General features: G+C 49.6%; 1 protein-coding gene across 1 annotated transcript in view; it reads left to right on the top strand.

Annotated features, from left to right (window-relative positions):
* Positions 1 to 26,358, top strand: part of LOC147677886 (mitochondrial inner membrane m-AAA protease component AFG3L1-like) — a 365,672-nt gene that overhangs the window by 176,792 nt on the left and 162,522 nt on the right. The window contains exons 11-12 of the mRNA XM_086945781.1: positions 22,694 to 22,801; positions 23,433 to 23,558. Of these exons, the coding sequence (XP_086801907.1) occupies positions 22,694 to 22,801; positions 23,433 to 23,558 (234 nt within the window). The remainder of the gene's footprint in view (positions 1 to 22,693; positions 22,802 to 23,432; positions 23,559 to 26,358) is intronic.

Raw genomic sequence — 26,358 nt, 5'->3', positions numbered from 1 at the left:
TTTTTATCCGGGATGCATCTGAGGGGTCGGGGCGCTTGTTCCAGTATTTGGCTGCTAGAACTGAGCAGGTTGATCTTCCCCACTTCTTCTATTTGGTGTAGAGAATGATTATCAGTCAGGCAGACTGTGAGTGCAGAGATTTTTAGGTCTCGTGGCGTTAACCGCGCGAAAGCGCGGTCTCGCCAGAGACCTATTGTGAGCGACGCAGCTTTCGAGGAGACGAGATGGCCATGCAAATCTTCAAAATGCGGATTGGAGCGGGCCGTGCGCGCGAACGCGCTCGCTGTGGCCATCTCCTATCTCCTGGGAAGCTCCAACACACATGCATGCGCGCACACAGACACACACGAGCGCCCACGCACGCACACATACAGAGAGGACAACCCCGCCGTCGCACACATACACACACACGCACACGAGCGCACCAACCCCCCCTACAATTAAGGCCCACTTACCGCCACTTCGGACTTCTGCAAGTCTCTTCAGTGTACCCCGTCTAAACTGCTGTCAATCGCCTCCCTTGATGTGTACTACCTCTCCGTTGTCACCCTAATCCTACTGTCCGTCTTCATGTTTACCATCTGAAAACTGCCAGTCAATTTAAAAAAAAGCCCAGAGACCGACTGGACGACTTGAATCGATCGTCTCGCCCACTCCCAGTCAATCGTCCCCGCGTCACCTGTTGATCCCCCAGCACGCGCATGCTGCCTGCAGGCTTGTCGGCCGCCCGTCGCACTGCACCATGGGATATGTAGTCCGAGCTCGTGCGAAAACTGGGACTACTCTCTGACTCATGAACAACCACTCCCGGCAAGCCCTGAGGCGGGGAGCGGCGCACTGCTAGGCTGTGTTCCTAAGGCCTGAGAGCTGCGGTGGTACCTGAGGGGCAGGAGGTAAGGGAGAAGGGGCACGAGAAAAGGTGGAAGCTGCCCGGGTCTGTGGGGATTGCAGGGAGGGGCGCGGCTGTGCATGGCTGGCACCGAGCGGGGTTGGCACGGGGCCCCACTTCCAGCCTAAACCGCTGCAGAACGGCATGTCCCTGGGTGAGGGCGGCTGCAAAGCCCGGGAAGCAACACGTAGGACAGTTACACAGACAGTCATTGCAATACCATGGTAACCCTTTAAAATGAATGCACTCTGTGCATGTCAGTTTATTATTTCTGGATTTAGTGCAGGGCGATATACTAAATGTGCCTGCCGATTTGCAGTGTTTTGCTGCAGACACACTCACTTTGCCCAACTGTATCAACATTGTTGAATTTAATTTATTTTTGCTTCATTCTTATAACGAGGCTGTACATGTATTCGAATTTTTTATTGCTTCAGTTGTACACAAGATAAACTGTAGAATACTGTGTACACAAGCGGGTAACCTAAAGTGTGTGGTTCCATTCCTTTCCGTTCGTTAATATGCAAAGTTGTGGTTTTAGACGCGATATCTGTGCAGCGTGTCTAGCTCAGCTGTTTCAATATTCACTGTTGCATGACAGTTTGTTATTGACTCTGGAAACTATGTAGACGTTTAGCTGAAATACAGGCACTTTCAGGAGGCATCAGCCCCGTGCGTGAGGTGCAACATCAGAGCTGTGTTAATAATAACAGCTGTAAGCCCCGTGCTGAGGTGCATCATCAGAGCTGTGTGAATAATAATAGCTGTGAGCCCATGCATGAGGTGCATCATCAGAGCTGTGTGAATAAGAACAGCTGTGAGCCTGTGCCGGAGGTGCATCATCAGAGCTGTGTGAATAATAACAGCTATGAGCCCGTGCCTAAGGTGCATCATCAGAGCTGTGTAAATAATAACTGCGTCAGCCCCTTGCCTAAGGTGCATCATCAGAGCTGTGTGAATAATAACTGCGTCAGCCCTGTGTGTGAGGTGCATCATCAGAGCTGTGTGAATAATAACAGCTGTGAGCCCGTGCCTAAGGTGCATCAGTGCTGTGTAAATAATAACTGGGTCAGCCCCGTGCGTGAGGTGCATCATCAGAGCTGTGTGAATAATAACAGCTGTGAGCCTGTGCCTAAGGTGCATCTTCAGAGCTGTGTGAATAATAACTGCGTCAGCCCCTGTGCGTGAGGTGCATCATCAGAGCTGTGTGAATAACAACTGTGAGCCCGTGCGTGAGGTGCATCATCCACATTGCTCAGGTCACCCAAATTCCTGCACTCTCTACCACACTGCTTTCAAGAACAGCATACTCTTGCACACACTCTCACTGCTCACCAATTCAAAGTTTGCTAAAAAATTTATGTAACGCATTGTCCTACACAATGCCAATAACTCAAACTTTAATGCTGCGACACCTATTGCATTGTAAATGCTTGTTTAGGCCAATAATTGGCCATCCTTTTGTGGAGGTATTTAGGACCTGTCTTCTAGAAGGCCGAATATGGCATCATCAGGGCTTTAGAAATTTCCTTTTTTTACACTGGTAACCAGTGCAACTGCTTATGATAATGGGAGATTGAGTTATGTTTGGAAAGATTGAACAGAAGCCGGATTGCCATATTTTGTACCATTTTCAATTGCAGGATAAGGTAGTCTGGGACTCTTAGTAACAAAATGTTAATGTAGTCCAGCCTTGAGAAAATCGGTGCATAGACTACTATTTTATGGGCTTCTCGGGACAGGAGTTTAAAGAAATTCCTTATTATCTTTAGTAGTATGCATGAGGTCTTAACCACAGCTTAGATCTGGAGTTTAAAGGATAGTTGTGTGTCGATAAATTGCCCTAGGTTCATGACTACATCTGCAGAGGGAGGAGGTAAAGTGCAGCTGGCTGACCAGGCCCCTGACCATGTGGGCAGGGGTCCAACACCAAACAGTACCTCTGTTTTCTCTGGGTTACATTGTGAATCGTGTCTGAGTCTTTTAACAGCTTTCAGGCCACAAAGAATAGCCATAGAACCAACCACAAGGGGGCTTTGCACCCCAGCTGAAGAGAATACTGCTCCAGCTTGGAGTGCCTTTAAAAATTGTGTTAATCTTTACTGGGGTCATGAAGTCAATGAGACAGGAGATTTACTGTGTTTTTTTTAAATATTGCTGTGGGGGCTGCTGCCTTCCCTGCAGCCCTGCCATAACATGAAAAAATCAAATGAAAGTTGGTTGTGGCTCTTCCCCTCCTTTGGGCACCACCAGGAATAAAAAAGAATATTGAAAAAAGCCCTAGGGCATTGTGGGGGCACAGCCAAGTTGGAGCAGTGAAGGTGAAATGAGGGGCTACTTAGCTCATATCACATTCACTTTGCTTTTTTAAATTTATTTATTTGCATTGGGGGCGCATGCAACCCCTTCCCTGAGTCTTCTATAGGCCACTGGGACCTCATCTCCTAGGCCCAACGTTTATTTTTTGGGCAAGTGCATGTGGCCCCCTCCCCAAGCATTCTGCATGCCCCAGGGACTCTATTCCCCAGGGCTGTGTTTTAATCATTTGTTTTTAATCTTTTATTTTTTAAGGGGAAGGGTGTGTAGGGACATCCCTAATCTAGCCACTTGAGTGCCCTGGGAACCCCATCACCATGGGCAGATTTATTGTTATTGGGGAGAGTGGCATAGGGTCCCACTCCCCAAGCCTCTCATGGGCCTCAGGGACCACATTCCCTGAGGCAGTTTTTGTTTTGTTCGGTAGCAGGGACTTATGCTGCCCCACACTTCACCTTGCCATCCACTAGCCCAGGAGATCCCCTCCCCTGGGGCTGATGGCAGCAGTGTCCCAGGGACCCCAAACCCCAGAACGCTGCATTTCCCTGCCTGTGCCTGAAGTTTTCCCTGCCCGGAAGGGAATACAAGATTGCTGCAGAAGAGAAAACACTTGACATACACCACACACAACCAGTTAGTTGGCCAGACCAACCTGACACACAACCAGTTAGTTGGCCAGACCAACCTGATAAAGAAGTGAGAGTAAGAAGGCCTTCATAGAGAACCAGGAGTGCAAATTCAACAAATATGTATACCTGTAACATAGGCCTCTGGTGTGGTCTGCTATGCATAATTCTATCTGTGCCTGTCAACTGAATAAAGCTTCCAGACAAACTTCAAGATGTCCTTGAGTTCCTGCTCTACTTGCCTGTCAACATAAATCACCACATCCTTGCTCACCCTTGCACATATCTCCAAACTGCCCACATTTCCCTCCACTGTCTGCTAACCTAGACTGCACTTTTAACCCTCTAATACCTCCCTGCCAGATGACACTGCCACCTATCATGCAGCCATCCAGGGGGCATCTCACCGCCACAATTCTAGGATGCACATGGAGCAGGAGATTAAAGGCTACCTCATAGAAACACTGTCCAAGATAGAGTGGTCAGTGCACTAACTCTCTATGATGATGGGCATGGTGAAAACTGTCACCCAGAACTTCAAAGAACTAGTGAAGGCAAGGGTGGTTACTCCTTTGCTGGAATAACAAATTCAAGCCAGTGGCTGAAGATCCCATATACATACGACGTGAAGTTCCACCTGACCCCCTTCTAGTTCACAGAGCGAGGAAGCGTGCCTCAGTGCTGGCAAATGGGGATGCCCTCCCACCACCCTCTAAGGGAAGGAGAGCAGGAGCTGTGATGCAACAGGGAAACGTGTGGCAGTTGGGCCTCAGCACACTACTGAATTGCCAACTCTGTTGGCTTGCTCGCCTGACATGACCTCCACCATTATGAACACACAGGAAAAGGGTCGGGAACTGATAGCCAAGGGAAGGTAATTTCAAACATAAATATGTTGGAGGCGCTGGACTCCTCCTTCCATTGGATGAACACCAGTGTCTGAAAGAGACAATTAGTTATAGGTTCCTCACCTTAAAATTACTCCCAGGCTTCAGACTAGATCCGGAGAATTTTTTGCTCAGCAGTAGCCCTGCACGTCGATAGGTGGCGTCGGTCGACTCCACGTTCGTCGTTGGCGTTGTGGTTTCTGGAATGATGCCGCCCTCTCGCGTTGACGTCAGTTCTTTCTTTGTCCGCGCCAGCTAGCGCAGATCTGGAGAGGGCGGTACCTCGAGTAACTTTTTGACTCTGTTTTTGCAACTTTTGTCGACACCTGTTTTGAGTCGCTCGACTCCTGGTGCAAGGAGAGATGTCACGTTAGACCGGCTTCAAGGCTTGCTACTCCTGTTCCAAATTGATGTCGGTCATGGACCTGCACTTCGTGTGCCTTTGATGCTTGGAATGCGACCACGACCCGAAGTCGTGCTATGACTGCCTGGCCATGAATCCGAAGTCTTTGTGGGAGAGGTCCCGAAAGCTTCTCGAGGCCTGGCAGTCCGCTCCACACCTTTCAAAGTCCTGGTCCAGAGGGAGGTCGCGGGACTGGTTGCGGAACCACCACCACCACTCGTCATCGAAGTCTTTGTTTTCGGGTAAGTCGAAGCACAAGAAGAAGGCGAAGAGGCATCGGTGCTCTTTGCGTTCTCCCCGTCCGTCGGCTGGCGCGGGAAGCGGAAGGTAGTCATCCGGCTCTCCCTGCGGGGCCTGTTTGGTCGAATCTGGCCTTCCTTCCCTTTCCGGGAGCCGAAGCGACCGCTGCCCAGCTTTGAAACTTTTAGGAAGCCTTACTTTCCATCTTTGGGCAGCCAGACTCCGCTGGCGCACCCTCAGACCCCGCGGACAAGCCTGGGGGCAATAGGGCCTTCAATGCTGGTGGCTTCGGCGCTGCAGGACCCCCAAGAATTCAGGCCAGGATCCAGTTTGACCTGGTGACACCTCCTCCGATGCCGAATCCAGTGTGATGACACCTCTGCCCCCTCCGACCCCGGTTGTGTCAAAAGCCGACGTCGACCCTAGCCTCCCCCTCGATGTAGACATGGAACCGGACCGACGTCAGGGCCAGTGCAGACCAGTACTTTTGTACCCTTGTTCTCCCCTGGTGTTTCCTAGCGCCCTGAGTGGCTACCAGAGGAGGGTGAGGAGGACTGGGAGGGGGGTGTGGACCCTCTAGCAGACCAGTCAGAGGAACCGGCCTGGCGAGAGGAGTTTGGTGATGACCGTGTTCTGGACACCTCCCCAGACCATGGCATGCTTATTTATTTTTTATTTTTATTTATTTAAATGTTTATGTAGCGCGCAGTTACCCTTGGGCTTTCTCCCCCTACCGTGGCTACGGAGGAGGGTGCATCTTACGCAGTGGTGTGGCGTAGGGTGGCCGAAGCCTTAAACCTTGAGCCTCCTACGGTGGCGGTCAGTACTAACCTCCTGACCGAGGTGTTTCAGCTGGCAGCTGCCTCTTCGGAGCCTCTGCTTCTGTTCAATGAAGCCCTCACGGACATTCTTTGGGCACTTGATCCAAGCCCAACACAGGGGCTCCTGTGGATAGGATGATTGCCCGTCCCCACCGCACTGCTGACCCTATTATTCTCTCAAACCCCCCCCCCCCACCCCAGAGAGCTTTGTAGTCCAAGCCTCGACTTCCAAGGGCACATTCCCTAATGCACCACCTCATAGGGAATTCAAGAAGCTGGACCACCTTAGGAAGTAGATGTTTTCTTCCTCCAGCTTGGGACTGTGGTCTGTGAACACTGCATGTCTATTAGGCCGTTAAACCCACTAGGTGTGGTACACAGTTGCGCAGGTGCTGCCACAGTGCCCGGAGGAGGCCCATGATGTGCTCTCCCGTGCAGTTGCTGAAGGTAGAGACGCAGCGAAGTTCACCATCCGATGAGGGCTGGACATCGCCGACTCACTAGGCAGGACAATTTCCACGTCGGTAGCCCTTTGACGCTATGCCTGGTTGAGGTCTACTGGCTTTTCGGGTGATGTCTAAGCTACGCTTTAGGACATGCCCTTTGATGGCCGTCGCTTGTTTGTGACAAGGCGGACACCACGCTCGAGCGCTTTAAGGACTCCAGGGCTACGGCCAGGTCCTTGGGCTTCACATCCACCTCCCACCCAGCGAAGTCTGCCTTTGTGGCTACAGAAGGGGTGCCCCACCGCGTCCCGCCCAGAGCCACAGGCCTGCGCATGCTGTCCAGCCTCTGTGCGGCTGGGGACATGGGACCCACCGTCGTGGCTCTGGGGGCCAGTGGACCGGTCAGCCCACCAGCGTCCCCTCTGCAGCACCCTCCAAGCCCTCCTAGTCCAACCTTTCAGGGCCACCTTTTGCCAGTGGGCAGCAGGATTCGCCATCTCCTCCCCCACTGGCTCAACATCACGTTGGACAGGTGGGCTTTGCAGATAGTCCAAAGGGGCTACTACCTCCCCTTTGAGACTACCCCTCCATCTATGCACCTCAGACCCATTGCATGTCAGAGGATCTTTTGGCCCTTCTCCAACAGAAAGTTACGGCTCTCTTGGCCAAGGGAGCCATCAAGCGCATTTCTGAAGCGGAAGTAGGTTGTGGTTGTTATTCCCACTACTTTCTGGTGCCCAAGAAGGACAAGGGGCTGCGTCCTATCTTGGATCTCCGGAACAGCAGTTGCTTCGTCCGGAAGTCAGGTCCTGTCTGCTCTCAACCCTGGTGACTGGATGGTAGTGTTGGACTTGCAGGACGGCCCATCAGCGTTACCTACGGGTCATGGTAGGCCATGAGCACTTTGTTTACCGTGCTCCCCTTTGGCCTTATCAGCACTCCTCCGGTGTTCATGAAAGTGATGCCGGTGGTTGCAGCTTACCTGCGAAGATCAAAGGTTCCAGTCTTCCCCTATCTCAACGACTGGCTGTTGAAGGCAGGCTCGCCCAGGCTGTCTTCTCCCACCTCCAGACTACGGCTGAACTCCTGCATTTGCTGGGTTTCACCATCAATGTGACGAAGTCACACCTGATTCCCTCTCACAATCTCCTTTTCATCGGAGAGCTTCTGGACACAAACGCAGTTTCGGGCTTATCCTCCTGAGCAGCGAGTTTGGGATAGTTGGGCTATGATTCGGATCTTTCAGCCTCTATCCCAGGTTTCTGTCAGAATGACCCTAAGGCTACTGGTGGACTATGCCAGGTGGCGTATGCCGGCTCTGCAGTGGGACCTGGTGTTCCATTGGGCACAGCATCAGGGGAATCTTTCCGATTGCGTCCAGATCTCGGAGGGAACTGCATGTCAATTGCAGTGGTGGCTAACAAACCGGGATTGGGTCAGTGGCAGATGCAGATCCCTCTCCTTGCCCCAACCAAAGTTCACAGTGGTGACTGAAACATAACTGCTGGGGTGGACCGACCACATGGGAGAGGCAGAGATAAGAGGCCACTAGTCTCCGGCGGAGTCTAGGCTCCATATCAACCTTCAGGAGCTTCAGGCAATTTGTCTTGCACTAAAGGCACTAAAGGCATTCCTTCTTTCTGCCAGGAGAAGAGTAGTGCAGGTGTTCATGGACAACACTACTGCCATGTGGTACTGCAACAAACAAGGCGGGTGGGGTCGTGGACCCTATGTCAAGAGGCTCTCCGCCTTTGGACCTGGCTGGAACATCCGGGCCTATCTCTGGTGGTTCAACACTTGGCAGGTTCTCTAAACGCCAGGACGGACGAACTCCGCCGCAGGTGCATGATGGACCACTAATGGCATCTTCACTCGCAGGTGGTGAAAGGTCTCTTTCAGCAGTGTGGAGAGCCTTGATTAGATTTATTCGTCTCTGAAGAGAACGTGAAATGTCAGCAGTTCTGAGCATTGGAATTTCCAAGGTGGCACTCGTTAGGCGACGCTTTTCGTCGCAGATGGAGTTGGGGTCTTCTGTTCACCTTTCCACCTATACCATCTCTGCCCAGAGTGCTGAAAAAGATCAAGCGCAACCTAGCCCAAGTCATTCTTGTGGCCCCGGATTGGGCACGATGTGTCTGGTATCCCGAGCTTTCACACATGGCAATCGATCCTCCGATCAGACTGCCTCTTCGGGAGGATCTTCTGTCGCAGTAGCAGGGGATCATCCTCCACCCGAACCTGCGTTGAGATTGAGCAGCGACATTTGACAGCTTTCGACCTTCCTACTGAAGTCTGAAAGGTTATCTTGGCAGCAAAGCGTCACTCCACCAAAACGGTGTACACCTGTAGATGGAACAAGTTTATGGCATGGTGCTCTGCTCTGGCCACTCTCAAAGGCTATGCTATCTTTCGGCCATTTCGGCCTTCCTTCGGCTGCCTGAACAGCCTTCTCATTTCAAGTCCCCTTTTGTAAATCACTTCCTTAAGGGCATTACTCACTAGTTTCCTCCAACCCCTTTCATAATGCCCCAGTTGGACTTGAGCCTGGTTCTCACTTATCTTATGTGCGCTCCTTTCGAGCCGCTACATAACGGTCAAGTCAGTCTTCTGACCCTTAAAACTGCCTTTCTGTTTGCCATCACCTCTGCTCAGAGGGTGAATGAGCTTCAAGCCCTTTCTTCTAAACCTCCTTTACTATCTGTTCATCCAGACAAAGTTGTCCTTTGCACTAGGCCTTCTTTCCTTCCCAAAGTGGTTACCTCTTTCCACATAGGACAGACTATCACTTTGCCCATCTTCTTTTCGTCTCAGCATAATCTAAAGAGGAAGAGAGGCTTCACAGTCTGGATCCAAAACTTGCGTTTTCGTTGTATCTGGATCGCACAAAACAATTCCAGGTGGATGACCAGCTCTTTTTTGGTTATGTAGGCTCCAAGAAAGGTCTGGCTGTGCAAAAATGGACCATCTCCCGATGGGTCGTTCTTTGCATCAAAATCTGCTAAGCCTTAGCGAAAAAGGAACCTCCAGTGGGGTTGCATGCCCATTCCACCAGGGCGACGGCAGCATCTACTGCTTTGGGACGTGGAGTCCCCCTTCTTGACCTCTTCCAGGCAGCTATTTGGGCTTCACTGCACACATTTACCAAACACTGCTGCCTGGACAGCCAAGTCCGGAGAGATGGCTTCTTCGGCCGTTCATTTCTCCAGGACACTCTGGTGTGAACTTGATTCGCAGACCCACCACCGGGGTTGGTATTGCTGGGGTACCTATTCTAAGGTGAGGAATCCATAACAGTCTCTTTCAGATGAACAAGTTACTTACCTTTGCTAACAATATATCTGTGAGAGACATAGATTAGTTAAGGATTCCTCACCGCCCCACCCATCTTTCCCGTTCTGCGAACTGACTTCTAGGGGAAGGGACTTCCTTTCAGGGCCCTAGTTTTTTGTGCACCAGTGGTCAGTGTCTTGCATGGCTCTGTGCTTCTGGCATGGAATGTCGTGTAAAGAACCGACGTCAGTGTGCGAGGACAGGGTCTAAGTAGATACTGCGACGTCATTCCTGCAACCACGACGCCAACGACGAACGCAGAGTTGACTGGCGCCACCTATCTACGCGCAGGGGTACTGCTGAGGAAAAAATTCCCTGGATCCAGTCTGATGCCTGGGGGTAATTCTAAGGTGAGGAATCTATAACTAATCTGTGTCGCTTACAGATATATCGCTACCGAATGTAAGTAACTTGCTCATCCTTTTACCACTTCATGCTTGGCTCTGGACTTCTCGCTTCTGTCCATAGTGTAACACTTACTTAATGTGCCCTTCGATAGGGAACATCTTTTTGGCACACAGGTCAATGAGATGTAAGAAAGGATTAAGGACACCGCAAAAGCAATGGGTGCCTTTCAGACATCAACACCTAGGTCTACTTTCCATAAAAACCAGCATTTGTGCCAAAACACCATCATCTACCTGGAGACAGGGCCCTCATCACCAACAGCAGTCCTTCAGGACACACAACCCTCCAAGACATTTATTTGGCAAAGGTGGATGCGGAGCAACTGATAAGGTAAGCTGCACGGTGGCTTCAATCAGGCACCTCTGCCTTCAAACAGTGACTTTCCTCATTCCCCACTGACCACATAACACCTGTCGAGGGAAGACTGGGTTTTTCCTCCCCCAGTGGGAGGTAGATACCTCTGTCAAATGAGTTCTCTTGTGGTACAGGAGAGGGGTACAGCCTAGCCGTCCATCCCCACCAGACATTCCACCTTGATGCAACGTTCATACTTGTGACTATCTTCGGCTGCCCAAGGAGGAAGAGCTGGCGCTACTGGCCAAGTATGCCATCAAGGTGGTACCCCGCACCAGCATAGCAATGGTGTGTTGCCTCTCTTCTTGACCCTATGGCTAATGTTAAACCTCTAGCCCTTAAATCATTAAATCCTGTCGGAGTACTTCTTTATGACCACCCTGCAGGACATTATCCTGCTGCTCAGGCAAGTGGATGTCCTGCTGGCCTTCAATTTAAGAGACCTACTTGCACATCCCTATACATCCAACTCCCCACCACTACCTGCGCTTTGTGGTAAGTCAACAGTACTACCAATTCAGAGCTGTGCCTTCCAGGTCCCTCCGACTCCAAGGAAGTTCAGGGAGAGTTTGGCGTTGCATTGCCACTGAAATACCATTTACCTCCTTTCTGTACCTAGGTGGCTGACTTATCAATTATACGTAATTGTATAGAGGAACATATATTTCTAACAAAAAAATATGGAGATGATTTTGCCACTAGAATCTCATGGCTACTACCATACCAGCATAACAGTCTACAAAAAGCCATGAAGGAAATCAAGAAAAAGAAAGTTAATCAAAATTCTGAAGCCAAAAGCCAAAGCTTGCATCCCAATCATGATACTGTGCGTTTTATGACGGAGTTTCACAATGGTCAACAATACATCAGAAGAACTCTGCCTGGCCATTGGCACTGACTAATACAGAACCCCAGCATATCTCACTGCATCAAAACCCATCCAGTTATTGGCTTCAGAAGAGCACGGAACCTGCATCGCCTACTGTGCAAGTCTGAATTAGTTAACGAGAGAACCTCAAAATCAACGTTCCTAGACAGACCACAGGGCTTTGATATGTCACACCGGCAACATTTGCAAACTAGGGCCCAGCAAATCACAAAACATCACCCTACCAACTGGACCGACAACAAAAATTCCAACCTGGATAGACTGTATTAGCAAATGCACTGTCTATTTCATCCTCTGTCCTTGCAACCTACCTTACATTGGTAGTACAGTGAGAACATTTCGCACCAGAATCCAGGAACACTGCGGACACATTATTAAATTCACCACTGGACATCCCTTAATTGAACACTTCCAGAATATCCATCCACACAATGAAACATTTTTCTTTGCAGGGATCGAGATTATTGTCAAACTACCTAGAGGATGTAATAGGGAGCGACAGCTCCGCAGAAGGGAAAGTAAACTGATAATTAAATATCCGACAACCAAAAAAGGACTAAACAAAGATGCTGAAATGCACCACTGGCTCCTTGGGGACTAATTACTTGCACTGACTCTCTCCGTTTACCCCACAGTGTGGTTTCTGCAACATCTGTAGTTGCTAGACAATCTCTGGTGTGTCTATTTATGCATCCTTCAGCCTATATGATAATTAGTGAGTCCTTTGTTGCTTGATCTATGTTTGCATAATCACATTTCCACATAATCATGTAGAATTGCATATGGGTTTTCTCGACAACTACTATGGGAGGCCTCGTAATTGCCTTTCGAGACATTCCCTGTACCTGAGACAGATTTGGCCTCTGTTCCCCGTATAGTCGTATTCTCTATATGTCAGGCCACAACTCTGTCATGTTTAATTATACAATTGGAAATACATTTACTGTCTCAGGCACATACGGGTGCAGTTGGGATTTATACCAGCCTGTACTGGGTTTTCTTATCTTTCTTTTAGCACGCACCTGACAGTATTTAGGCTATGCCCGCTGAACTCTCACGGTGCTTCCCTTTTTGAATCTCCTCTTTAACTTTCTTCTTATATACACCGAGACCTATCATCCATGCATCTCCCCGCCATTTTAATATGGTGCCTAATCTCACAATGATGGCCAGATATTCTATGTTCCAGGGCACGACCCTGCATATTTATTTATTAATTAGAGGTGCTATTACTGTCCTACACTCGCATGCATTTGGAGCGTATGCTAGCCTCCACCGGGTTTCCTTTCTTTTCTATTTTAGCACTGACTAGACCGCCTTTCAGGCGGTGCCTGCTGGACTCTTTGTGCTCCTCATTTTAATGTCTTCTTCACCTCTCTTTATACCCATTGAGCCCCAACGCCCACACCAGGGCCGGCGCTAGGCATGAGCAGTGTGGGCAGCTGCCCAGGGCCTCACACTCAGCCCTCCAGCATGGGACCCCCCACTGGTGGTGTGTCCTGTTGTTTCCCTGGCGATCCATTTTAAAGAAAGATGTCGCCTTGCAATTAGGGTCCATGGGAGGGCCCCCCTCGCTGGGCCTCTCAGGGATGGTGTCTGGAGGCATAGAGGAGGGAGACGCTTCCTCTTGTCCCTATTGCAAAGAGACCCATTCACAGACACTCCTGTAGGCCCATTGTCAGCACTTTAGCGCCCCCACGGTTTTCACTTTCAGCCCCAAGCAATTCTCACACGTATTGGACTGAAGGTGTGAGACTTGCTTGTGGGCTAAAAGTTAAAACTGTGGGGGCTCAAAAATGCTGGACCATGGGCCTCCCACAGTGTCTCTGAATGCTCTCCTAGCAAGGGGCCACTAATATAAATCGGAGGGGCCTCGGCATTCCCTTTTAGCCCAGGGCCTCACAAATCCTAGAACCGGCCCTGGCCCACACACCCCCTTCCGTATTGTAATATGGCGCCCAACTTCACAATGACAGCCTGATTTTTCAAACCTCACTTCACTTTCAGTTGAAGATCTGGCTTTTTTTCCAACTGGTTAGTTAGGCTGCTTCCAAAGTTGTTTTTTATCTTGTGGGAGGTTTTTATGGTCCTTTTATAGCACAACGACACCTTCGGATAATTGCGCGCTTTATTAAGTTATTTCTTTCATTCGTTGTGTCTAATCATAGGAGCACTTCCGGCATGTTCACAACCTTAACGTCTCACTCCCGGCTGCGCCTATAGAGACTGCAGAGACCTACTAACGAGCAACCTTGCAGACATACTCTTTGCACTCTAGGTATGATTTACAACCCTTGAAACCACCAACCCCGCAGCTCTTTTGTACACTCAAACTCTACATGCTTGTTGTGTTTTATTTCTTTTATAGCCCAGGTCCGTATTTCCGCTCCTCCCAATTATTGGGGACGGCACACTTGTTGCTCTCACATTGAGTACCCTAACGCTACATTACTTTTTAAGCTGCGACCTAGTTTTAGAATGTGGTACTTATCAATTGTACCTTACAGGTTAATAATTTCTACAATTACCTATGCGTGAGCCCTACTGTATTACACCACCTATGGGGGCGTGGCCAATGTGATTAAGGGTGGGGCACAAAAACACGTAAGCTAAAAATCTGTGCTTAGCATAGTGCGTCGCCCAACTGGTAAATTGCCGTTTGTGCTGTTTCTCTCATTGCATCTAGATGTATGATACAAGTAACATCATGCCTACCACGACTATTGCCTTTGTTAATGGTTGTTAGTTGCATAAGCAGCAACTATGGCTTGTATATAATTTTGAAAAAGCTTCGATTTAACCACATCACTGCTGTGGTTATTTTTCCCCTGTGCTGGAAATTGTTATTTTGCTTTATTCATGACGAGCTGAGCTCGTCATCAGCATGGAAGGGGTTAAAGCTGTGGTGACACCACAACAATGTTGCTGCTCCTGAGTTTTAAAAAGAGAAGGGAAATCCAGAGAGAAAATGTCTCTCTTTAACCCCTTCCATGCTCATGCCGAGCTCAGCTCGTCATGCAGTACAGTGCTCCTGTGCTCATGACGAGCTCAGCTCGTCATGACCACACCCGTTTTTATTGCTGTCCAGCACAGGAGGGTAAACTTGCAAGCAGCGATGTGGTTAAAGGATTTCCCTTCCTCTACAGCGCTCACCTGGCATGACGTCATGACGTAACTTCTCCACCAGTGAGAAGAGAGCAGTGTGAGCAGCGCCCATCGATGTGCCTGCTGTCACTGCAGTCCGGGAAAAAACGGACCGCCTGTGCCAGGGCACAAAACCGAGCCCGATAGAGACCCGTTTCGAGGCCCCCTTTAAAACACTTCCGGTGCCCGGCCTCCTTAAAGCCCTGACCTATGGTAATTTCCAAGAGCGGCCCGTGCAGGTAAGAGCGGTTATGGGGTGGGGTGGGTTGAGGGGGCATGGGGATTGAACAGACTATGATGAGGGAAAATTAAATGATTAATTTTCTATCTGTTGAATCTCGCCCACCGCTCCTATATGCACTGGCTGCTCCTGCTATTTTCCCTTTGTTTTAATCATATTTAACGTTTATGACACCAGTCGAGGTTAGCCCAACATACCCTCTATCACTTGCACCCTAAGCTCCATCTGACACTAATGCCGAACTTTGCGGGGCATGTTTTTCTTCTCTCTCTTTTTAGGTCTCGGGTGGCGATAGCTGCTCTTGGCATTCAAGAGCTTCTTGAAATCACTACAGATTCAGAAGTTGTGTTTCTTCTCCGCCTGGAGTTTTCATTCGTGCGCGTCATTTGGCGTCGCAAATTATGCAAAGGCGGGTGCAATGATTGCACCCGAGGTATTTCAATCCCTCCTGGTTGCCATCTTGTCCACTTTTGGCCCGCCACTCGAGACTGGATCTTTTACTGGCGGCAGAACACAGTGGGTTTTATAATGACTGTTGGCACTTTTTTTTTATCTTTGATTGCGTGTGGGCTGTGCGTTTACTCGGGGTGACATTTAATAATGTGCTTTACATGAGTACCAGTTATCTTACATTGGAGCGCTTTACATGAGACCCAGTCACGTTACACAAGGACACATTTGATTTTGGTAGGCACGGGGTACAAAAAAAGTCATGCCCCGCTATTGGTGTAGTTTGGCACATTACCCGTTACCTTTACTATGAACGTCACATGGTTCTTGACCAATTGGAACAATCTGCCTGAAAGAGGCACAAAAGCACCAGTAAACACAGTTTGTATATACAGTGTGACATACATTCAGGATACAAAAGCACTCACAGCGCACTCAGAGCGGTCATAAGGGCTCGCGGGCAGCCATACAATCGGTGCTCAGTGAGACCAGCAACACAACAATCCATAATGAATCGCGCACGGCCTCTGAAGGTTAGTCTGGGCGCCAATACCGCACTTAGAAACTGAACCATTTTAGCGAATCTATAACCCTATTCTTTCACTCCGTCCACCACCACCACGTCCACCACCCCCACCACGTCCACCAACACTCCACCACGTCCACCACCACCACCATGTCCGCCACCACCAACACATCCACCACGACGTCTACCACCACGTCCACCACCAACATGTCCACCACCATGTCCACCACCACCATGTCCACCACCACCATGTCCACCACCACCATGTCCACCACCACCATGTTCACCACCATCACGTCCACCACCAGCACGTCCTCCACCATCCCGTCCTCCACCATCCCGTCCTCCACCATCCCGTCCTCCACCATCCCGTCCTCCACCATCCCGTCCACCACCATCCCGTCCACCAACATCCCGTCCACCAACATCCCGTCCACCAACATCCCGTCCACCAACATCCCGTCCACCAACATCCCGTCCACCAACATCCCGTCCACCAACATCCCGTCCACCAACATCCCGTCCACCACCATGTCCACAACCACCACCATGTCCACCATCACCATGTCCACCATCACCATGTCCAGCACCACGTCCACCACGTTTACCACCACCATGTTTACCACCACGTCTACCACCACGTCCACCACCACCACCACGTCCATCACCACCACCACGTCCATCACCACCACCACGTCCATCACCACCACCACGTCCATCACCACCACCACGTCCACCACCACCACCACGTCCATCACCACCACCACCACGTCCATCACCACCACCACCACGTCCATCACCACCACCACCACGTCCATCACCACCACCACCACGTCCATCACCACCACTACGTCCATCACCACCACTACGTCCATCACCACCACTACGTCCATCACCACCACTACGTCCATCACCACCACGTCCACCACCACCATATCCACCGCCAACAGCACGTTCACCAACAGCACGTTCACCACCACCACGTTCACCACCACCACAACGCCCACCACCATGTCCACCACCATGTCTACCACCACCACGTCCACCACCAACAGCACGTCCTCCACCACCACCATGTCCACCACCACCAAATCCACCACTACCATGTCTACCACCACCATGTCCACCACCAAAACGTCCACCAGCACATCCACCACCGCCACCACGTCCACCACCATAGCGCCCGCCACCACTGCGTCCACCACGTCCACACCCACCACGTCCCCCACCACGTCCCCCACCACGTCCCCCATGTCCACAGCCACCATATCCACAGCCACCATGTCCACCACCACGTCCACCACCACCAGCACATCCTCCACCACCACCAGCACATCCACCACCACCATGTCCACCACGTCCACCACCACCACGTCCACCACCACCACGTCCAGCACCACCACGTCCAGCACCACCACTTCCAGCACCACCACGTCCACCACCACGTCCACGACCATGTTCACCAACACATCCACCACCACGTCCTCCACCACCACGTCCTCCACCACCACGTCCTCCACCACCACGTCCACCACCACGTCCACCACCACCACGTCCTCCACCACCACCACCACGTCCACCACCACCACGTCCTCCACCACATCCACCACCACATCCACCACCACCTCTATCACATCCACCAACACGTCCCCCCCCACCACCATGTCCTCCACCACCATGTCCTCCACCACCATGTCCTCCACCACCATGTCCTCCACCACCATGTCCTCCACCACCATGTCCTCCACCACCATGTCCTCCACCATGTCCTCCACCACCATGTCCACTTGCACCACGTCCACTTGCAACACGTCCACTACCACCACGTCCACTACCACCACGTCCACTACCACCACGTCCACTACCACCACGTCCACTACGTCTACCACCACGTCCACCACCACCCCGTCCACCACCACCCCGTCCACCACCACCCCGTCCACCACTACCACATCCACCACCACATTCACCACCACGTCCTCCACCACCACGTCCTCCACCACCTCGTCCTCCACCACCTCGTCCTCCACCACCTCGTCCTCCACCACCACGTCCTCCACCACCACGTCCTCCACCACCACGTCCTCCACCACCACGTCCTCCACCCACCACGTCCTCCACCACCACGTCCTCCACCACCAGCACATCCTCCACCACCACCAGCACATCCACCACCACCATGTCCACCACGTCCACCACCACCACGTCCAGCACCACCACGTCCAGCACCACCACGTCCAGCACCACCACTTCCAGCACCACCACTTCCAGCACCACCACTTCCAGCACCACCACTTCCAGCACCACCACGTCCAGCACCACTACCACCATCACCACTTCCACCACCACCACGTCCACCACCACCACCACGTCCACGACCATGTTCACCAACACATCCACCACCACGTCCTCCACCACCACGTCCTCCACCACCACGTCCACCACGTCCTCCACCACCACCACCACGTCCTCCACCACCACCACCACGTCCACCACCACCACCACCACGTCCACCACCACCACGTCCTCCACCACATCCACCACCACATCCACCACCACCTCCATCACATCCACCAACACGTCCCCCCCCACCACCATGTCCTCCACCACCATGTCCTCCACCACCATGTCCTCCACCACAATGTCCTCCACCACCATGTCCTCCACCACCATGTCCTCCACCACCATGTCCACTTGCACCACGTCCACTACCACCACGTCCACTACCACCACGTCCACTACCACCACGTCCACTACCACCACGTCCACTACGTCTACTACCACGTCCACCACCACCCCGTCCACCACCACCCCGTCCACCACCACCCCGTCCACCACTACCACATCCACCACCACATTCACCGCCACGTCCTCCACCACCACGTCCTCCACCACCTCGTCCTCCACCACCTCGTCCTCCACCACCTCGTCCTCCACCACCTCGTCCTCCACCACCTCGTCCTCCACCACCTCGTCCTCCACCACCACGTCCTCCACCACCACGTCCTCCACCCACCACGTCCTCCACCCACCACGTCCTCCACCCACCACGTCCTCCACCCACCACGTCCTCCACCACCACGTCCTCCACCACCACGTCCTCCACCACCACGTCCTCCACCACCACGTCCTCCACCACCACGTCCTCCACCACCACGTCCTCCACCACCACCACGTCCACCACCACCACCACGTCCACCAACACGTCCACCACCACCGTGTCCTCCACCACCACGTCCTCCACCACCACGCCCTCCACCACCACGCCCTCCACCACAACGCCCTCCACCACCACGCCCTCCACCACGTCCACTTCCACCATGTCCACTACCACCACGTTCCCCACGTCCACCACCATGTCCTCCACCACTTCCTCCACCACCACCACGTCCTCCACCACCACCACGTCCTCCACCCCCACCACGTCCACCCACACCACCACGTCCATCACTTCCACAACAACCACGTCCACCACAACCATGTCCACCTCAACCATGTCCACCACATCCACCACCACGTCCACCACCAAAATGTCCACCACCACCAGGTGCAACATGCCCACCACCACCACGCCCACCACGCCCACCACCACCACACCCACCACCACCACACCCACCACCACCACACCCACCACACCCACCACCACCACCACACCCACATCCACCACCACCCCCACATCCACCACCACCCCCACATTTACCACCACATCCACCACCACCTCCACCACCACCCCCACAACCACCACCACACCCACCACCACCACCACACCCACCACCACCACCACACCCACATCCACCACCACCCCCACATCCACCACCACCCCCACATTCACCACCACATCCACCACCACCTCCACCACCACCCCCACAACCACCTCCACATCCACCACTACCCCCATGTCCACCACCACCACCACCACCATGTCCACCACCACCTGTTACAGGTAAAGTGTAACTGGAGGGCAGGGGTAATAGGAGTGTCAACCCCGGCTGTACATGAGACATTTAAGGATGCATTGGGTGCGAGAAGACGGGAATAGGGGCTAGAAGTATTACACCAGGCCCAAGATATATTTTGAAGAGCCGCAATGTCACAGGGGCTCCTGTAAAAGCACTCGCAGCATCTCTACCTCACAGTGGCATACCTGCACGAGCCACTCACTCAAAACAAGCATTGGCATAGCCAATATGTCTTGTTGTTGCACAAAGGGTATTGTGTTGGATAACTAAACACTTATAAGATCCAAAAGGCGAGACCTCTTGGCTATGCCAATGCTTGTTTCTCCCGCTACCCACACTACTCTCTGACTTTATGGTACGCTTGCTTCTGGCGCGGTCGCAAAGGACTCTGTGGGGACTCATTCCTCTTCACTATGATGATTTGCATCCACTAATTGAGAAGCCTCTTTGCACCTTTCAAACTCCACAGCTTTTTAGCATTGGTTATACAGATCTCGCAAGGCGCCATAACTAAGCTGCCTTTCGTTAACCACGCATGGCTTTACACCGCAAATATTACCACGTGTACCGTTAGTTCGTATTTGTATTTACTCTAACGGAAAAATACTCCACTGCGCAAACAACTAGCACGCAAACATTCACCACACATTATTGCATCTATTTTTTCGGGAAATAGCCTTTATTTCGAAGTTTTTACTTCGGAGTACATTTACCACGCATGTTTTCCTTCAAATAGACTGTTTCCATGCAAGTCTAGACAGCGAAAGCCTTTACCACACATTTGAACAGTAGGTGGCAGTGTTTCTCTATGTAGTGATTCTCTTTTTATTACAATCTTAGTGCGGATAGAAGATTCTTTAGTGAATCAATTGGGCTATGTGCATCCGGGTGGCTAGTGCAATAGTACAAAGATAGTAGAACCGGACATCCATCTCCTTGCTTGACCCCCCTAGTGCTTGCTGTTCAAGTGAACTGGCTCAGCTTCTAAAAGTCCTTCACCAGGCGTTGACTATTTCGTATCGTCTTTGCGTGTCTGCTGTTGTATGCATTTTAGTGTTTTCGTGGGTCGTGTAGCTTCTTCTAAACACTTGTATCCTCTTTCTGTCTGTAGTTCTGTGAACCACCCCTGATTCCTGTAAACTGCTCTTTAATCATTTCAAGTGACCCGTCCCTTATTCCTGGGTACTGCCTCTCATTTGCGCGAGCCCCCCACCCCTCATTCCTGCAAGCTCCTCTTCATTCCGTTAAACTGTCCCTCTTCCTCGCGAGCCTCTCCTCAGATCTGTGAGCCGATTCTCATTCCTGTGAGCTCCTCTTCAAAACTTGGAGCGTATTCTCATGTTTTCCAATACAACAGAAGAACAAAAGTAAATTAGACATAAAATTAAATTTTAAAAAACGATGTAATGGTATGTGTGGTGAATGTTTGCGTGCTAGTTGTTTGCGTGCTGTTGTTTGCGTGCTAGTTGTTTGCGTAGTGGGGTCTTTTTTCAATAGACTAAATACAAACGCGAACTAACGGTATGCGTGGTAAACTTCCCGTTGGACAGCAATGCGTGGTAAAACCATGCATTGAAATGGCATACAACCGTCATTTCTCCCCTTCCCTATTGCTTCTGCTCTCTGAATTTATTACATATACCGTGATTGGACCACTCGACATATCTGTGAAAAACCCTGGACTATCCATACACCACCTGAATCCTGGATGCATCATTTTATACAATTGACATATATTTACTGACGGTTCCATATTACTGACCTCACCATATGCTTTAACTTATTGCTTGTTAGGAACTCTAATGTGACTACTGTTGCTGAACATGCAATGCGTATTCCAAATTGTACTGGTTGTAGTTCATGTTGTATGTATCTTCTTACCGTGCATACAACTAACCCTGATCTCGCCATATGGATGCTCATCTCCTTTGGAACTGTACTTTTTTGTTGTTCTTGGTTTCAAAAGTTTAATTTGCTTTTCTGAATTAGTATTGCATCTGGGTGTATTCTGGCCCCTTGCCCAAAATGTCTACATGGCTGGTTTAGTTTCATTATTTAGGCTATGATTTCTGTTCCTTTTTTCACTTTGATAATCTTTTTTTTCTCATTCTTTGTTTCTTTTGGTTTTTCACTTATGATGCACTTTCTATGTATTTAACCTTTTAAAACTGGTGACCTAGGAGGCTGGCATGATTGTGGTATTCAAACTTGCTAACATTTTCAGCAAAGGCGAAGTATGGTTTATAAGGAACTGTGGGCTGCTTCTGATGTCACAAAATGTATTCACACAAAAACAGCAACCTCCGAAAGCTCATAAGCTCCAGAGGAGACATTTTTCCTACTTTATTTGTTATCCCCCTTAAAGGATATCCCTTATACATAGGCTCAAGTCGCTTGGTGGATACTCTCTTGCAGTCCTTCCATAAGAAGGCAATGTACAAGGCAAGGAATAAGAGTTAGAAAAAGATAATCTGTTCTTTGCGCTTTGTCTTCATTTACCAACCATTCTTCCATGTCTTTTGATCCTCACAAGGCATATCATGTTAAAACTCTAGAATCTAACATGCATGTCCTGTATACTGGAACCCAGGGTAGAGAATTTGGGGATGAAGAAAGGGGTTTAGACCTGGGCGTGAATGCAGAGTTCTCATCTGTAACTGACCTATATGTGGTTATATACCTCCTATACAGAAATTGAAAAGATCTTGGCATAAAGAGAAGATGAGTTATTAGACCGTGGTTAACATTACATTTTCATGCACAGGTTTTAACACCAGCACAAATGTTGTGGTGCTTGCTGGTACTAATCGACCAGACATCCTGGATCCAGCATTAATGAGACCTGGCCGCTTTGATCGTCAGATTTTCATAGGTAACTTTTAATATCTACAGCTGTACTGTTGAATCTTAAAGGTATGTCAGATGAACACACTGAGTGAATCGGTGAAATAGTATCTGAGTTTTAATAATGCACTGTATTATAATAATTCACTGTATTACGTTCTTATTTTAAAATATTGCACAGTAGAATTATGACACTGTCTCAGATTGCATCAGTGTGATGCATACTTTAATCTTCTTTTTGTTCTTTCCCACTTTCTGGTAGTGGTTTTCCTGTGCCACTGTTGAGAGGCAAATCTTTTGCAGATAGACTTGTGCTCTTTTCCAGACAGGGCTTGTACCATCAGCCTTCTTTGTTCTACCAATTTTCTGCCTCACATAGGACATTATCCTGGTCACTCCCCCATACGTGTTATTCAGTATAAGGATTTTACAATATTACATTCTCTGTATTTGATTGCATTTTTTTGACAACCCGATGTATTGTACTCCTGCAGAAATAAACAATTTAACAAAAATGTCACTTTTCTCACATTTCTGCTCCTTTGTAGTAGTAATCAGCATCATAGTAGCATAGAATACAGTCCAGTTCATAATTCGATGTGGTGTTTAGTTGGTTATACTCCTCATCCGTGTTTAACCTTTTTCCTCCCTCTTACTAGGACCTCCAGATATTAAAGGTAGAGCATCGATCTTCAAGGTACATCTGAAACCTCTAAAATTAGATGAAAATATTGATAGCAATGCACTGGCAAGAAAACTGGCAGCTCGTACCCCGGGATTTACAGGTGACTCAAAATAACAATTTGTAGCTCCTTTGAGGCAGAAATAGTAAAACTGTTATCTTTTGGAAACAAAGTTCATCCAAAGTACTGCTTCTTGCAAAACAAAGCTGTAACTGTTGTTTAAAGGCTACCTTTACTGTAAAAAATGCTAATGCTGTGAATAGAAAAGGAGAGCCATCTTTTCCATCCTGAGATCTTCCATGAAATTGTGTGTGGGGTAGCATGTGTACTTTGATAATACTAAACCCCTTTTACTTTTTCCTAAGAGGCAGTGGTTGAACTCCATCTCCACTGTAAATGCCCCCATCTAGCCAAGCCTTCTTCTGTGTCTTGTGTGGACCTTAGGGACTGAAAAGGAAATTTTATTGAACAATAGAATTAACCATTTGGATGTTGAAAGTGCCAACCCCAGTATCAAGGCTCCGCCATTAGCACACCCAGTCTTTCTCAGCTAGTGGAGGGTTGATACAGAGTTAGATTCTTTTTTATTTTGGTTTGTGTTTTTGGAAGGGAAAAGTACAAAATCACTACACATTAAATACATAATTGATAATTTAAAAAGAGAACTTCAATACACATAGTAGTCGTTGAGTATTATTATTAGCAACTTGCAGTGCTCACAGCTACCCAAGAGGGTTTACCGGCGCAAGGCGGTCGCAGAGAAGCTGTCCCACTAATGCAGATTCGGAGAAGCTACGTTTTCTCCATCTTACTGAATGTGAGAAATGATTTACAGTTTCTCAGGTCGTCATGTAACGAGTTCCAGAGCTTAGTAGGACCCACGTAGGCCAAGGAATGGCCCTTCATACGGGTTAATCGAAACCTGGGGATACCGGATGGGGCCTGGGTTGAGGATCTTGGTAGCCGACTAGGCTGATAGGGAGATACTAGTTCCTGAATGTAACGTGGTTCGAGGCCAAATTTGGCCTTAAACATATAGCACAATGCTTTGAATTCAATGTGTTCGGTCACCTTAAGCCAATGTTCTTTTAGTAAGTGAGATGCCGAAACATATCTGGGTAAGTGATAAAGCAGCCTGGCAGTGGCGTTCAGGGCAGTTTGCAGGCACTGTATAGATGACTAATCAGTGCCTAAATAAAGCACATTGCTGTAGTCCAGGCAGGAAATAACCAGTGCCTGAACAACGGCCCTCTGCCACTAGCGGAATAAGCAACAGAATCCTTTTCAGTGATTTAAGAAATGCAAAACAAGTGGCAGTTACCTTAGCTAGCTGCGGCTCATCCTCCGTAAGAAAGCCCAGGTTGTTTACCTTTGATACTAGAGAGGGAGGGGTCCCTAGCAATTCTGGCCAGTGTTTGGCACCTCAAAGGGACGAGGAGTTACCTAAAACTAGGACCTCCGTCTTGTCACTGTTAAGCTCGAGAGTTTCAACCAAGTTGCAATTTTCGTCATATTCATATGCACAAAAGATGGATCATTTCTCTGTGCCAAAGACAAGGAGTTGATGATCTGGGTATCATAGACGTATGAAAAAAGAGGAAGTCCACAACTCTTTATTAGGTTCGCCAGAGGGCGTACATAGATGTTAAACAGTAAGGGGCTTTGAATGGATCCCTACGGGACACCAGAATACAAGGCTTGTGTTTGGGACTTCACATTGAATGAACAAACTACGGTCCTTTAAGAAGGAGATAAGCCATCCAAGGGCTGAATCTGTTCTGCCTTTTCGCTCCAGCCTATGAACTAGGATACAGTGGGACACCGTGTTGAATGCTGCGCTCATGTTCTCTCACCCCCAGAAGGGTGGATTCATTGCTGAAGACAATAGCATGCTTCTATCTCTCGGGTACCAGCCCCTCTTCTAAAGATGTATTTATAACCTCCATAATTGACATCATGATAGGAGGGTACATCAGGCAAAGCTTCTCTGGGTGAAGAGAGTCAAGTGGCGAACCAGATTTAATTGATCGCAAGGTACCAACAAAGGATGATAAGTCCAGAAGACACCATTCGCTGACGTTGGCAGTACATTCGGTTTTAGATGCCAAGTTGTTGGGAATTTAATTTTTTGTCCATCAGGAAGATCGTCATTGGAGTTCGCCGCTAGCAGCAGCAAGTCTTTTGCCAGCTCAGGGTGAATATTTTCCACTTTGTGAATGGAAGAAGAGAGCTAATTAATCACGTTGTTTTGAAAGAGAAGGCTTGGGCAATGTGTTACTGACATCCGAGAGTTCTTTCACCACTTTAAAAAGGCTCGTCTGGTATTTCTGGGCCTTAGTGATTTTAGCTGTATAATAAAAAGAACGGGCAGACTTACAAGACGATTGGTGAGCTTCAAGTGATTCTCTATATTCTGACTTCGCATCTGCAGCGTACAACTTCCACCAGCTGATTTCCAACACCTTGCAGTGTTTCTTGTCAGATTTAAGTGACTCATAGAACCAAGGGGCAGGATGGTAGGTTCGAGCCACACCTTTGGTGGACCCAGGAAGTGCGATATCAATTGCTTCCTCCAGCTAACAATAAATAATAGTTTGAACCGAATCAAGATGTTGTGGGAGGATGGGCTTAGTGCTGAAAAGCTGCTTCAGTACTACGCGGTTCAGCTTAAACCTAGTTCATAGCTTTACATTTCTGGGAAGGCCATGTGATGGAGAGGAAAGAGGCCACCCTAATCTTAAATGGTACTGCAAGAGAGGGTTTGTCAGTAAACTCTTGATATTAGAGCAAATGGGATCTAAGAGGTGCCCCAGCATGTGCATGGGTGAGGCGTTGCGCAGCGTCAGATCAAAGACACCAAAGTCCTCGATGACGGATCTGGTGCGAATGTTATCCAGATCCT

This window comes from Lissotriton vulgaris, chromosome 12 (genome assembly GCF_964263255.1).
Source record: "Lissotriton vulgaris chromosome 12, aLisVul1.2, whole genome shotgun sequence".
Taxonomy (NCBI): domain Eukaryota; kingdom Metazoa; phylum Chordata; class Amphibia; order Caudata; family Salamandridae; genus Lissotriton; species Lissotriton vulgaris.
This window is presented reverse-complemented; position numbering and strand designations above follow the sequence as displayed.